The sequence below is a fragment of the Drosophila ananassae genome, chromosome 3L (genome assembly GCF_017639315.1).
Source record: "Drosophila ananassae strain 14024-0371.13 chromosome 3L, ASM1763931v2, whole genome shotgun sequence".
Taxonomy (NCBI): domain Eukaryota; kingdom Metazoa; phylum Arthropoda; class Insecta; order Diptera; family Drosophilidae; genus Drosophila; species Drosophila ananassae.
In genome coordinates this window covers 8856664-8869719 of record NC_057929.1, presented here as the reverse complement: position 1 = coordinate 8869719, position 13056 = coordinate 8856664, and the positions used below count along the sequence as shown (strand labels likewise).

General features: G+C 40.2%; 1 protein-coding gene across 1 annotated transcript; it reads left to right on the top strand.

Moving 5' to 3' along the window:
• Window positions 1-28: 28 nt before the first annotated feature.
• On the top strand, window positions 29-1060 carry LOC6494655. Its single transcript, XM_001959888.4, has 3 exons — window positions 29-548; window positions 604-711; window positions 766-1060. Exons 1-3 carry the CDS (start codon window positions 156-158, stop codon window positions 1024-1026), a joined length of 762 nt encoding a protein of 253 aa, XP_001959924.1. The 5' UTR covers window positions 29-155; the 3' UTR covers window positions 1027-1060.
• The last annotated feature ends 11996 nt before the right edge of the window (window positions 1061-13056 follow it).

The following is a 13056-nucleotide window of genomic DNA, read 5'->3' as shown; positions in this document are numbered from 1 at the left end:
GAGCTCTTAAATTCAACTCGTAATGGAAATGATTTTTTTGTCAGTTTTTCTAGTTGTTTCACACGTTCATAACACACTTTTTATAGAAAAGTTTTTAATCACAAAAAATAGTTTCAATCGCTACCCTTTGAGGAAACTATTGGTCAAAATTTAGAATGGGTTTGGACACTACTTTGGATACCGTGGAAAATGCCCGTTTCACATACATTTATTCTCCCATCATTAATCGGATGATGAAGGATCCAAAAACGATCTTCAAGGACTATGAGCTAACATGCATCATTATGGTTTTTCACAAATTCGTCCTTGTTAATGGACCACGTGCCAAATTCATGACTAAACTACAACTAACTAATTTAATGGGAACCATTTTTGAGCTAGATGACATGGAGATTGTCTCAGTTATTGTAGATCGGATCTGTCATCATGAGAGCTCTCCATATCCCGATTTTCTACCCGATAAACATTGTAATTTGGAATCATTTTTGTACCTTTTCAAGGTATACTTCACAAGAGATCTCCAGTTAAAGATGGAGTTTGCTTTTTCGGTGGGTACTTAATAAATTAAATTAGCATTTACGTTTTTAATTTGAATCCTTTTAGGTGTATGATCGCGGAGATAGGGGCCAGCTGAATAGCGAAGAAGTTGGAAATTTTGTTTCCAAATATTTTGACAACCTCGACGAAGATGAGGCCCAGGAGCTCCGATTGGTAAAATAATTTTTTTTCCATTTAAATATTAAAATTTTAAACTGTTCTGTGCAGGACATGAAGGTCTTAATAATGCAAAAATTTGATCTGGATAAGGATACTTTTATTCAGGCCGAGGAGTACTTTGAAGTGGTGAAACGGCAGCCTAAGTTACTGGAATTTCTTGGTCAAATATATCCATCTACTCCAAAGATGGATGTCGTAGCGGTATGTGCCAACATCATGTCCTGGTTCGATGACTCCCCGAATCCAAGAATCATGTCGAAAACTGGATCAAATGATGCATTGTCAGTCAAAACCAATCCAGTCCAGTGATTGAATAATAATAAATTTCGCAAATGGTATAGAATTTTTAAATTTTTTTATTGTTTTCTTCTGCTACACAAAACTAAAAAACACCGGTAACATTAGACGGTTAACCGGTTCAGCCAAGACACCACCCAGTGGTGACGTCACGGATCGCAGCCTTTTCCGTGACGTCACAGAATTTTGTGGCTGAAAATTTTTAAATTTTCGGCCGCTACCAGGCTTGGAGTACTAGGCTAACAGAAATGGCCAGTAGGTGGATTCTATTTTCTGAAACAGTTTTTTGTGAATATCTCGGCCATTTCGCGTCCAATCCTATATTGGGATGGCTTCAAAAATGCGGAAAAATAAGGCGCATCGACTGGCCGACACAATCTGGTATTAGCCAAGTTAACACCTTGGGAAAGTTAAAATTGGCCAAAAAGGAATATTTTTAAAAGTTTCCGTTTTTTCAATTATGTATATCTCGGCCATTTTACAACGGATCTGGAAACGGGGTACCATTTTGAGATCAGGACGTTAATATGCTTCGATCTACACCAAAATATCCTTTGTATCCTTGAACAAAAATTGTCCCAATATTCAATTTAAAATGTATTTGATTTTATTTGATTTCAAGGACGAAACGTCCTTTGATGCCAAAACTTTTGATGCAGTTCGAAGGACCTTAAAGTCCTGTCTCCGAAATGACATTCGCTTCCAAGATCGGTTATGGAATGCCCGAGATATAAGCAAGGAACCAGTAAAAAATTAAATTTTTGGCCAAAAACATTTTTTTCACGGTGTTAACTTGGCCAATACCAATATTTTCCAGCCAGGCAGGTGGAGACGGATTTTACGCATTTTTTGCGCCACTCCAATTTCGGATTGGATGCCAAATGGCCGAGATATACACAAAAAACTTTTTCAAAAATCGAAATCCACCTACTGGCCATTTCTGTTCGCCTAGTACTCCGAGCCTGGTAGCGGCCAAAAATTGAAAAATTTTCAGCCACATAAATCTGTGACGTCACGGATAGGCTATGTGGATCGTATGTGGAACCTATGCGTACCCAAGACATGAACCTCTGAAGCCAAGACACCAACCTGTGGATCGATATTCGTTAAATTTAAATTTAAATTCAAAAAATGTATTCCCGCCCGCGCCTGTGGATCCCAATTCGCTCCTTTACATTTGAATTCAAATTTAAAATAGTTTCCCGCTCGCGCCTTCCCGGGCTCATTCAAATTTTTAAATTTAAAAATAGTTACCCGCCCCCGCGAATTTTAAATATCAACCGTAAAACCGGTAACGTTAGGCGGTTAACCGGTTCAGCCAAGACACCACCCAGTGGTGACGTCACGGATCGCAGCCTTTTCCGTGACGTCACAGACTTTTGTGGCTGAAAATTTTTAAATTTTCGGCCGCTACCAGGCTTGGAGTACTAGGCTAACAGAAATGGCCAGTAGGTGGATTCTATTTTCTGAAAACGTTTTTTGTGAATATCTCGTCCATTTCGCGTCCAATCCTATATTGGGATGGCTCCAAAAATGCGGCAAAATAAGGCGCATCGACTGGCCAACACAATCTGGTATTAGCCAAGTTAACACCTTGGGAAAGTTAAAATTGGCCAAAAAGGAATATTTTTAAAAGTTTCCGTTTTTTCAATTATGTATATCTCGGCCATTTTCCAACCGATCTGGAAACGGGGCACCATTTTGAGATCAGGACATTAATATGCTTTGATCTCCACCAAAATATCCTTTGTATCCTTGAACAAAAATTGTCCCAATATTAAATTTAAAATGTATTTGATTTTAATTGATTTCAAGGACGAAACGTCCTTTGATGCCAAAACTTTTGATGCAGTTCGAAGGACCTTAAAGTCCTGTCTCCGAAATGACATTCGCTTCCAAGATCGGTTATGGAATGCCCGAGATATAAGCAAGGAACAAGTAAAAAATTAAATTTTTGGCCAAAAACATTTTTTTCACGGTGTTAACTTGGCCAATACCAATATTTTCCAGCGAGGCAGGTGGAGACGGATTTTACGCATTTTTTGCGCCATTCCAATTTTGGATTGGATGCGAAATGGCCGAGATATACACAAAAAACTTTTTCAAAAATCGAAATCCACCTACTGGCCATTTCTGTTCGCCTAGTACTCCGAGCCTGGTAGCGGCCAAAAATTGAAAAATTTTCAGCCACATAAATCTGTGACGTCACGGATAGGCTATGTGGATCGTATGTGGAGCCTATGCGTACCCAAGACACGAACCTCTGAAGCCAAGACACCAACCTGTGGATCGATATTCGTTAAATTTAAATTTAAATTCAAAAAATGTATTCCCGCCCGCGCCTGTGGATCCCAATTCGCTCCTTTACATTTGAATTCAAATTTAAAATAGTTTCCCGCTCGCGCCTTCCCGGGCTCATTCAAATTTTCAAATTCAAAAATAGTTACCCGCCCCCGCGAATTTTAAATATCAACCGTAAAACCGGTAACGTTAGGCGGTTAACCGGTTCAGCCAAGACACCACCCAGTGGTGACGTCACGGATCGCAGCCTTTTCCGTGACGTCACAGACTTTTGTGGCTGAAAATTTTTAAATTTTCGGCCGCTACCAGGCTTGGAGTACTAGGCTAACAGAAATGGCCAGTAGGTGGATTCTATTTTCTGAAAACGTTTTTTGTGAATATCTCGTCCATTTCGCGTCCAATCCTATATTGGGATGGCTCCAAAAATGCGGCAAAATAAGGCGCATCGACTGGCCAACACAATCTGGTATTAGCCAAGTTAACACCTTGGGAAAGTTAAAATTGGCCAAAAAGGAATATTTTTAAAAGTTTCCGTTTTTTCAATTATGTATATCTCGGCCATTTTCCAACCGATCTGGAAACGGGGCACCATTTTGAGATCAGGACATTAATATGCTTTGATCTCCACCAAAATATCCTTTGTATCCTTGAACAAAAATTGTCCCAATATTAAATTTAAAATGTATTTGATTTTAATTGATTTCAAGGACGAAACGTCCTTTGATGCCAAAACTTTTGATGCAGTTCGAAGGACCTTAAAGTCCTGTCTCCGAAATGACATTCGCTTCCAAGATCGGTTATGGAATGCCCGAGATATAAGCAAGGAACAAGTAAAAAATTAAATTTTTGGCCAAAAACATTTTTTTCACGGTGTTAACTTGGCCAATACCAATATTTTCCAGCGAGGCAGGTGGAGACGGATTTTACGCATTTTTTGCGCCATTCCAATTTTGGATTGGATGCGAAATGGCCGAGATATACACAAAAAACTTTTTCAAAAATCGAAATCCACCTACTGGCCATTTCTGTTCGCCTAGTACTCCGAGCCTGGTAGCGGCCAAAAATTGAAAAATTTTCAGCCACATAAATCTGTGACGTCACGGATAGGCTATGTGGATCGTATGTGGAGCCTATGCGTACCCAAGACATGAACCTCTGAAGCCAAGACACCAACCTGTGGATCGATATTCGTTAAATTTAAATTTAAATTCAAAAAATGTATTCCCGCCCGCGCCTGTGGATCCCAATTCGCTCCTTTACATTTGAATTCAAATTTAAAATAGTTTCCCGCTCGCGCCTTCCCGGGCTCATTCAAATTTTCAAATTCAAAAATAGTTACCCGCCCCCGCGAATTTTAAATATCAACCGTAAAACCGGTAACGTTAGGCGGTTAACCGGTTCAGCCAAGACACCACCCAGTGGTGACGTCACGGATCGCAGCCTTTTCCGTGACGTCACAGACTTTTGTGGCTGAAAATTTTTAAATTTTCGGCCGCTACCAGGCTTGGAGTACTAGGCTAACAGAAATGGCCAGTAGGTGGATTCTATTTTCTGAAAACGTTTTTTGTGAATATCTCGTCCATTTCGCGTCCAATCCTATATTGGGATGGCTCCAAAAATGCGGCAAAATAAGGCGCATCGACTGGCCAACACAATCTGGTATTAGCCAAGTTAACACCTTGGGAAAGTTAAAATTGGCCAAAAAGGAATATTTTTAAAAGTTTCCGTTTTTTCAATTATGTATATCTCGGCCATTTTCCAACCGATCTGGAAACGGGGCACCATTTTGAGATCAGGACATTAATATGCTTTGATCTCCACCAAAATATCCTTTGTATCCTTGAACAAAAATTGTCCCAATATTAAATTTAAAATGTATTTGATTTTAATTGATTTCAAGGACGAAACGTCCTTTGATGCCAAAACTTTTGATGCAGTTCGAAGGACCTTAAAGTCCTGTCTCCGAAATGACATTCGCTTCCAAGATCGGTTATGGAATGTCCGAGATATAAGCAAGGAACAAGTAAAAAATTAAATTTTTGGCCAAAAACATTTTTTTCACGGTGTTAACTTGGCCAATACCAATATTTTCCAGCGAGGCAGGTGGAGACGGATTTTACGCATTTTTTGCGCCATTCCAATTTTGGATTGGATGCGAAATGGCCGAGATATACACAAAAAACTTTTTCAAAAATCGAAATCCACCTACTGGCCATTTCTGTTCGCCTAGTACTCCGAGCCTGGTAGCGGCCAAAAATTGAAAAATTTTCAGCCACATAAATCTGTGACGTCACGGATAGGCTATATGGATCGTATGTGGAGCCTATGCGTACCCAAGACATGAACCTCTGAAGCCAAGACACCAACCTGTGGATCGATATTCGTTAAATTTAAATTTAAATTCAAAAAATGTATTCCCGCCCGCGCCTGTGGATCCCAATTCGCTCCTTTACATTTGAATTCAAATTTAAAATAGTTTCCCGCTCGCGCCTTCCCGGGCTCATTCAAATTTTCAAATTCAAAAATAGTTACCCGCCCCCGCGAATTTTAAATATCAACCGTAAAACCGGTAACGTTAGGCGGTTAACCGGTTCAGCCAAGACACCACCCAGTGGTGACGTCACGGATCGCAGCCTTTTCCGTGACGTCACAGAATTTTGTGGCTGAAAATTTTTAAATTTTCGGCCGCTACCAGGCTTGGAGTACTAGGCGAACAGAAATGGCCAGTAGGTGGATTCTATTTTCTGAAAACGTTTTTTGTGAATATCTCGGCCATTTCGCGTCCAATCCTATATTGGGATGGCTTCAAAAATGCGGCAAAATAAGGCGCATCGACTGGCCAACACAATCTGGTATTAGCCAAGTTAACACCTTGGGAAAGTTAAAATTGGCCAAAAAGGAATATTTTTAAAAGTTTCCCTTTTTTCAATTATGTATATCTCAGCCATTTTCCAACCGATCTGGAAACGGGGCACCATTTTGAGATCAGGACATTAATATGCTTTGATCTCCACCAAAATATCCTTTGTATCCTTGAACAAAAATTGTCCCAATATTCAATTTAAAATGTATTTGATTTTATTTGATTTCAAGGACGAAACGTCCTTTGATGCCAAAACTTTTGATGCAGTTCGAAGGACCTTAAAGTCCTGTCTCCGAAATGACATTCGCTTCCAAGATCGGTTATGGAATGCCCGAGATATAAGCAAGGAACCAGTAAAAAATTAAATTTTTGGCCAAAAACATTTTTTTCACGGTGTTAACTTGGCCAATACCAATATTTTCCAGCCAGGCAGGTGGAGACGGATTTTACGCATTTTTTGCGCCACTCCAATTTCGGATTGGATGCCAAATGGCCGAGATATACACAAAAAACTTTTTCAAAAATCGAAATCCACCTACTGGCCATTTCTGTTCGCCTAGTACTCCGAGCCTGGTAGCGGCCAAAAATTGAAAAATTTTCAGCCACATAAATCTGTGACGTCACGGATAGGCTATATGGATCGTATGCGGAGCCTATGCGTACCCAAGACATGAACCTCTGAAGCCAAGACACCAACCTGTGGATCGATATTCGTTAAATTTAAATTTAAATTCAAAAAATGTATTCCCGCCCGCGCCTGTGGATCCCAATTCGCTCCTTTACATTTGAATTTAAATTTAAAATAGTTTCCCGCTCGCGCCTTCCCGGGCTCATTCAAATTTTCAAATTCAAAAATAGTTACCCGCCCCCGCGAATTTTAAATATCAACCGTAAAACCGGTAACGTTAGGCGGTTAACCGGTTCAGCCAAGACACCACCCAGTGGTGACGTCACGGATCGCAGCCTTTTCCGTGACGTCACAGACTTTTGTGGCTGAAAATTTTTAAATTTTCGGCCGCTACCAGGCTTGGAGTACTAGGCTAACAGAAATGGCCAGTAGGTGGATTCTATTTTCTGAAAACGTTTTTTGTGAATATCTCGGCCATTTCGTGTCCAATCCTATATTGGGATGGCTTCAAAAATGCGGAAAAATAAGGCGCATCGACTGGCCAACACAATCTGGTATTAGCCAAGTTAACACCTTGGGAAAGTTAAAATTGGCCAAAAAGGAATATTTTTAAAAGTTTCCGTTTTTTCAATTATGTATATCTCGGCCATTTTCCAACCGATCTGGAAACGGGGCACCATTTTGAGATCAGGACATTAATATGCTTTGATCTCCACCAAAATATCCTTTGTATCCTTGAACAAAAATTGTCCCAATATTAAATTTAAAATGTATTTGATTTTAATTGATTTCAAGGACGAAACGTCCTTTGATGCCAAAACTTTTGATGCAGTTCGAAGGACCTTAAAGTCCTGTCTCCGAAATGACATTCGCTTCCAAGATCGGTTATGGAATGTCCGAGATATAAGCAAGGAACAAGTAAAAAATTAAATTTTTGGCCAAAAACATTTTTTTCACGGTGTTAACTTGGCCAATACCAATATTTTCCAGCGAGGCAGGTGGAGACGGATTTTACGCATTTTTTGCGCCATTCCAATTTTGGATTGGATGCGAAATGGCCGAGATATACACAAAAAACTTTTTCAAAAATCGAAATCCACCTACTGGCCATTTCTGTTCGCCTAGTACTCCGAGCCTGGTAGCGGCCAAAAATTGAAAAATTTTCAGCCACATAAATCTGTGACGTCACGGATAGGCTATATGGATCGTATGTGGAGCCTATGCGTACCCAAGACATGAACCTCTGAAGCCAAGACACCAACCTGTGGATCGATATTCGTTAAATTTAAATTTAAATTCAAAAAATGTATTCCCGCCCGCGCCTGTGGATCCCAATTCGCTCCTTTACATTTGAATTCAAATTTAAAATAGTTTCCCGCTCGCGCCTTCCCGGGCTCATTCAAATTTTCAAATTCAAAAATAGTTACCCGCCCCCGCGAATTTTAAATATCAACCGTAAAACCGGTAACGTTAGGCGGTTAACCGGTTCAGCCAAGACACCACCCAGTGGTGACGTCACGGATCGCAGCCTTTTCCGTGACGTCACAGACTTTTGTGGCTGAAAATTTTTAAATTTTCGGCCGCTACCAGGCTTGGAGTACTAGGCTAACAGAAATGGCCAGTAGGTGGATTCTATTTTCTGAAAACGTTTTTTGTGAATATCTCGGCCATTTCGCGTCCAATCCTATATTGGGATGGCTTCAAAAATGCGGCAAAATAAGGCGCATCGACTGGCCAACACAATCTGGTATTAGCCAAGTTAACACCTTGGGAAAGTTAAAATTGGCCAAAAAGGAATATTTTTAAAAGTTTCCCTTTTTTCAATTATGTATATCTCAGCCATTTTCCAACCGATCTGGAAACGGGGCACCATTTTGAGATCAGGACATTAATATGCTTTGATCTCCACCAAAATATCCTTTGTATCCTTGAACAAAAATTTTCCCAATATTCAATTTAAAATGTATTTGATTTTATTTGATTTCAAGGACGAAACGTCCTTTGATGCCAAAACTTTTGATGCAGTTCGAAGGACCTTAAAGTCCTGTCTCCGAAATGACATTCGCTTCCAAGATCGGTTATGGAATGCCCGAGATATAAGCAAGGAACCAGTAAAAAATTAAATTTTTGGCCAAAAACATTTTTTTCACGGTGTTAACTTGGCCAATACCAATATTTTCCAGCCAGGCAGGTGGAGACGGATTTTACGCATTTTTTGCGCCACTCCAATTTCGGATTGGATGCCAAATGGCCGAGATATACACAAAAAACTTTTTCAAAAATCGAAATCCACCTACTGGCCATTTCTGTTCGCCTAGTACTCCGAGCCTGGTAGCGGCCAAAAATTGAAAAATTTTCAGCCACATAAATCTGTGACGTCACGGATAGGCTATGTGGATCGTATGTGGAGCCTATGCGTACCCAAGACATGAACCTCTGAAGCCAAGACACCAACCTGTGGATCGATATTCGTTAAATTTAAATTTAAATTCAAAAAATGTATTCCCGCCCGCGCCTGTGGATCCCAATTCGCTCCTTTACATTTGAATTTAAATTTAAAATAGTTTCCCGCTCGCGCCTTCCCGGGCTCATTCAAATTTTCAAATTCAAAAATAGTTACCCGCCCCCGCGAATTTTAAATATCAACCGTAAAACCGGTAACGTTAGGCGGTTAACCGGTTCAGCCAAGACACCACCCAGTGGTGACGTCACGGATCGCAGCCTTTTCCGTGACGTCACAGACTTTTGTGGCTGAAAATTTTTAAATTTTCGGCCGCTACCAGGCTTGGAGTACTAGGCTAACAGAAATGGCCAGTAGGTGGATTCTATTTTCTGAAAACGTTTTTTGTGAATATCTCGGCCATTTCGTGTCCAATCCTATATTGGGATGGCTTCAAAAATGCGGAAAAATAAGGCGCATCGACTGGCCAACACAATCTGGTATTAGCCAAGTTAACACCTTGGGAAAGTTAAAATTGGCCAAAAAGGAATATTTTTAAAAGTTTCCGTTTTTTCAATTATGTATATCTCGGCCATTTTCCAACCGATCTGGAAACGGGGCACCATTTTGAGATCAGGACATTAATATGCTTCGATCTCCACCAAAATATCCTTTGTATCCTTGAACAAAAATTGTCCCAATATTCAATTTAAAATGTATTTGATTTTATTTGATTTCAAGGACGAAACGTCCTTTGATGCCAAAACTTTTGATGCAGTTCGAAGGACTTTAAACTCCTGTCTTCGAAATGACATTCGCTTCCAAGATCGGTTATGGAATGCCCGAGATATAATCAAAGGAACAAGTCAAAAATTAAATTTTTGGCCAAAAACATTTTTTTCACGGTGTTAACTTGGCCAATACCAATATTTTCCAGCCAGGCAGGTGGAGACGGATTTTACGCATTTTTTGCGCCACTCCAATTTCGGATTGGATGCCAAATGGCCGAGATATACACAAAAAACTTTTTCAAAAATCGAAATCCACCTACTGGCCATTTCTGTTCGCCTAGTACTCCGAGCCTGGTAGCGGCCAAAAATTGAAAAATTTTCAGCCACATAAATCTGTGACGTCACGGATAGGCTATGTGGATCGTATGTGGAACCTATGCGTACCCAAGACATGAACCTCTGAAGCCAAGACACCAACCTGTGGATCGATATTCGTTACATTTAAATTTAAATTCAAAAAATGTATTCCCGCCCGCGCCTGTGGATCCCAATTCGCTCCTTTACATTTGAATTCAAATTTAAAATAGTTTCCCGCTCGCGCCTTCCCGGGCTCATTCAAATTTTTAAATTCAAAAATAGTTACCCGCCCCCGCGAATTTTAAATATCAACCGTAAAACCGGTAACGTTAGGCGGTTAACCGGTTCAGCCAAGACACCACCCAGTAGTGACGTCACAGACTTTTGTGGCTGAAAATTTTTAAATTTTCGGCCGCTACCAGGCTTGGAGTACTAGGCTAACAGAAATGGCCAGTAGGTGGATTCTATTTTCTGAAAACGTTTTTTGTGAATATCTCGTCCATTTCGCGTCCAATCCTATATTGGGATGGCTCCAAAAATGCGGCAAAATAAGGCGCATCGACTGGCCAACACAATCTGGTATTAGCCAAGTTAACACCTTGGGAAAGTTAAAATTGGCCAAAAAGGAATATTTTTAAAAGTTTCCGTTTTTTCAATTATGTATATCTCGGCCATTTTCCAACCGATCTGGAAACGGGGCACCATTTTGAGATCAGGACATTAATATGCTTTGATCTCCACCAAAATATCCTTTGTATCCTTGAACAAAAATTGTCCCAATATTAAATTTAAAATGTATTTGATTTTAATTGATTTCAAGGACGAAACGTCCTTTGATGCCAAAACTTTTGATGCAGTTCGAAGGACCTTAAAGTCCTGTCTCCGAAATGACATTCGCTTCCAAGATCGGTTATGGAATGTCCGAGATATAAGCAAGGAACAAGTAAAAAATTAAATTTTTGGCCAAAAACATTTTTTTCACGGTGTTAACTTGGCCAATACCAATATTTTCCAGCGAGGCAGGTGGAGACGGATTTTACGCATTTTTTGCGCCATTCCAATTTTGGATTGGATGCGAAATGGCCGAGATATACACAAAAAACTTTTTCAAAAATCGAAATCCACCTACTGGCCATTTCTGTTCGCCTAGTACTCCGAGCCTGGTAGCGGCCAAAAATTGAAAAATTTTCAGCCACATAAATCTGTGACGTCACGGATAGGCTATATGGATCGTATGCGGAGCCTATGCGTACCCAAGACATGAACCTCTGAAGCCAAGACACCAACCTGTGGATCGATATTCGTTAAATTTAAATTTAAATTCAAAAAATGTATTCCCGCCCGCGCCTGTGGATCCCAATTCGCTCCTTTACATTTGAATTTAAATTTAAAATAGTTTCCCGCTCGCGCCTTCCCGGGCTCATTCAAATTTTCAAATTCAAAAATAGTTACCCGCCCCCGCGAATTTTAAATATCAACCGTAAAACCGGTAACGTTAGGCGGTTAACCGGTTCAGCCAAGACACCACCCAGTGGTGACGTCACGGATCGCAGCCTTTTCCGTGACGTCACAGACTTTTGTGGCTGAAAATTTTTAAATTTTCGGCCGCTACCAGGCTTGGAGTACTAGGCTAACAGAAATGGCCAGTAGGTGGATTCTATTTTCTGAAAACGTTTTTTGTGAATATCTCGGCCATTTCGTGTCCAATCCTATATTGGGATGGCTTCAAAAATGCGGAAAAATAAGGCGCATCGACTGGCCAACACAATCTGGTATTAGCCAAGTTAACACCTTGGGAAAGTTAAAATTGGCCAAAAAGGAATATTTTTAAAAGTTTCCGTTTTTTCAATTATGTATATCTCGGCCATTTTCCAACCGATCTGGAAACGGGGCACCATTTTGAGATCAGGACATTAATATGCTTCGATCTCCACCAAAATATCCTTTGTATCCTTGAACAAAAATTGTCCCAATATTCAATTTAAAATGTATTTGATTTTATTTGATTTCAAGGACGAAACGTCCTTTGATGCCAAAACTTTTGATGCAGTTCGAAGGACTTTAAACTCCTGTCTTCGAAATGACATTCGCTTCCAAGATCGGTTATGGAATGCCCGAGATATAATCAAAGGAACAAGTCAAAAATTAAATTTTTGGCCAAAAACATTTTTTTCACGGTGTTAACTTGGCCAATACCAATATTTTCCAGCCAGACAGGTGGAGACGGATTTTACGCATTTTTTGCGCCACTCCAATTTCGAATTGGATGCGGAATGGCCGAGATATACACAAAAAACTTTTTCAAAAATCGAAATCCACCTACTGGCCATTTCTGTTCGCCTAGTACTCCGAGCCTGGTAGCGGCCAAAAATTGAAAAATTTTCAGCCACATAAATCTGTGACGTCACGGATAGGCTATGTGGATCGTATGTGGAACCTATTCGTACCCAAGACATGAACCTCTGAAGCCAAGACACCAACCTGTGGATCGATATTCGTTAAATTTAAATTTACATTCAAAAAATGTATTCCCGCCCGCGCCTGAGGATCCCAATTCGATCCTTTACATTTGAATTCAAATTTAAAATAGTTTCCCGCTCGCGCCTTCCCGGGCTCATTCAAATTTTCAAATTCAAAAATAGTTACCCGCCCCCGCGAATTTTAAATATCAACCGTAAAACCGGTAACGTTAGGCGGTTAACCGGTTCAGCCAAGACACCAC

Coding starts and splice junctions, on each gene's coding strand:
- LOC6494655 (XM_001959888.4), top strand. CDS start 156: ATGGGTTTGGACACTACTTTGGATACCGTGGAAAATGCCCGTTTCACA. Junction 549..603: donor AGATGGAGTTTGCTTTTTCG/GTGGGTACTTAA, acceptor GAATCCTTTTAG/GTGTATGATCGCGGAGATAG. Junction 712..765: donor AGGCCCAGGAGCTCCGATTG/GTAAAATAATTT, acceptor TGTTCTGTGCAG/GACATGAAGGTCTTAATAAT.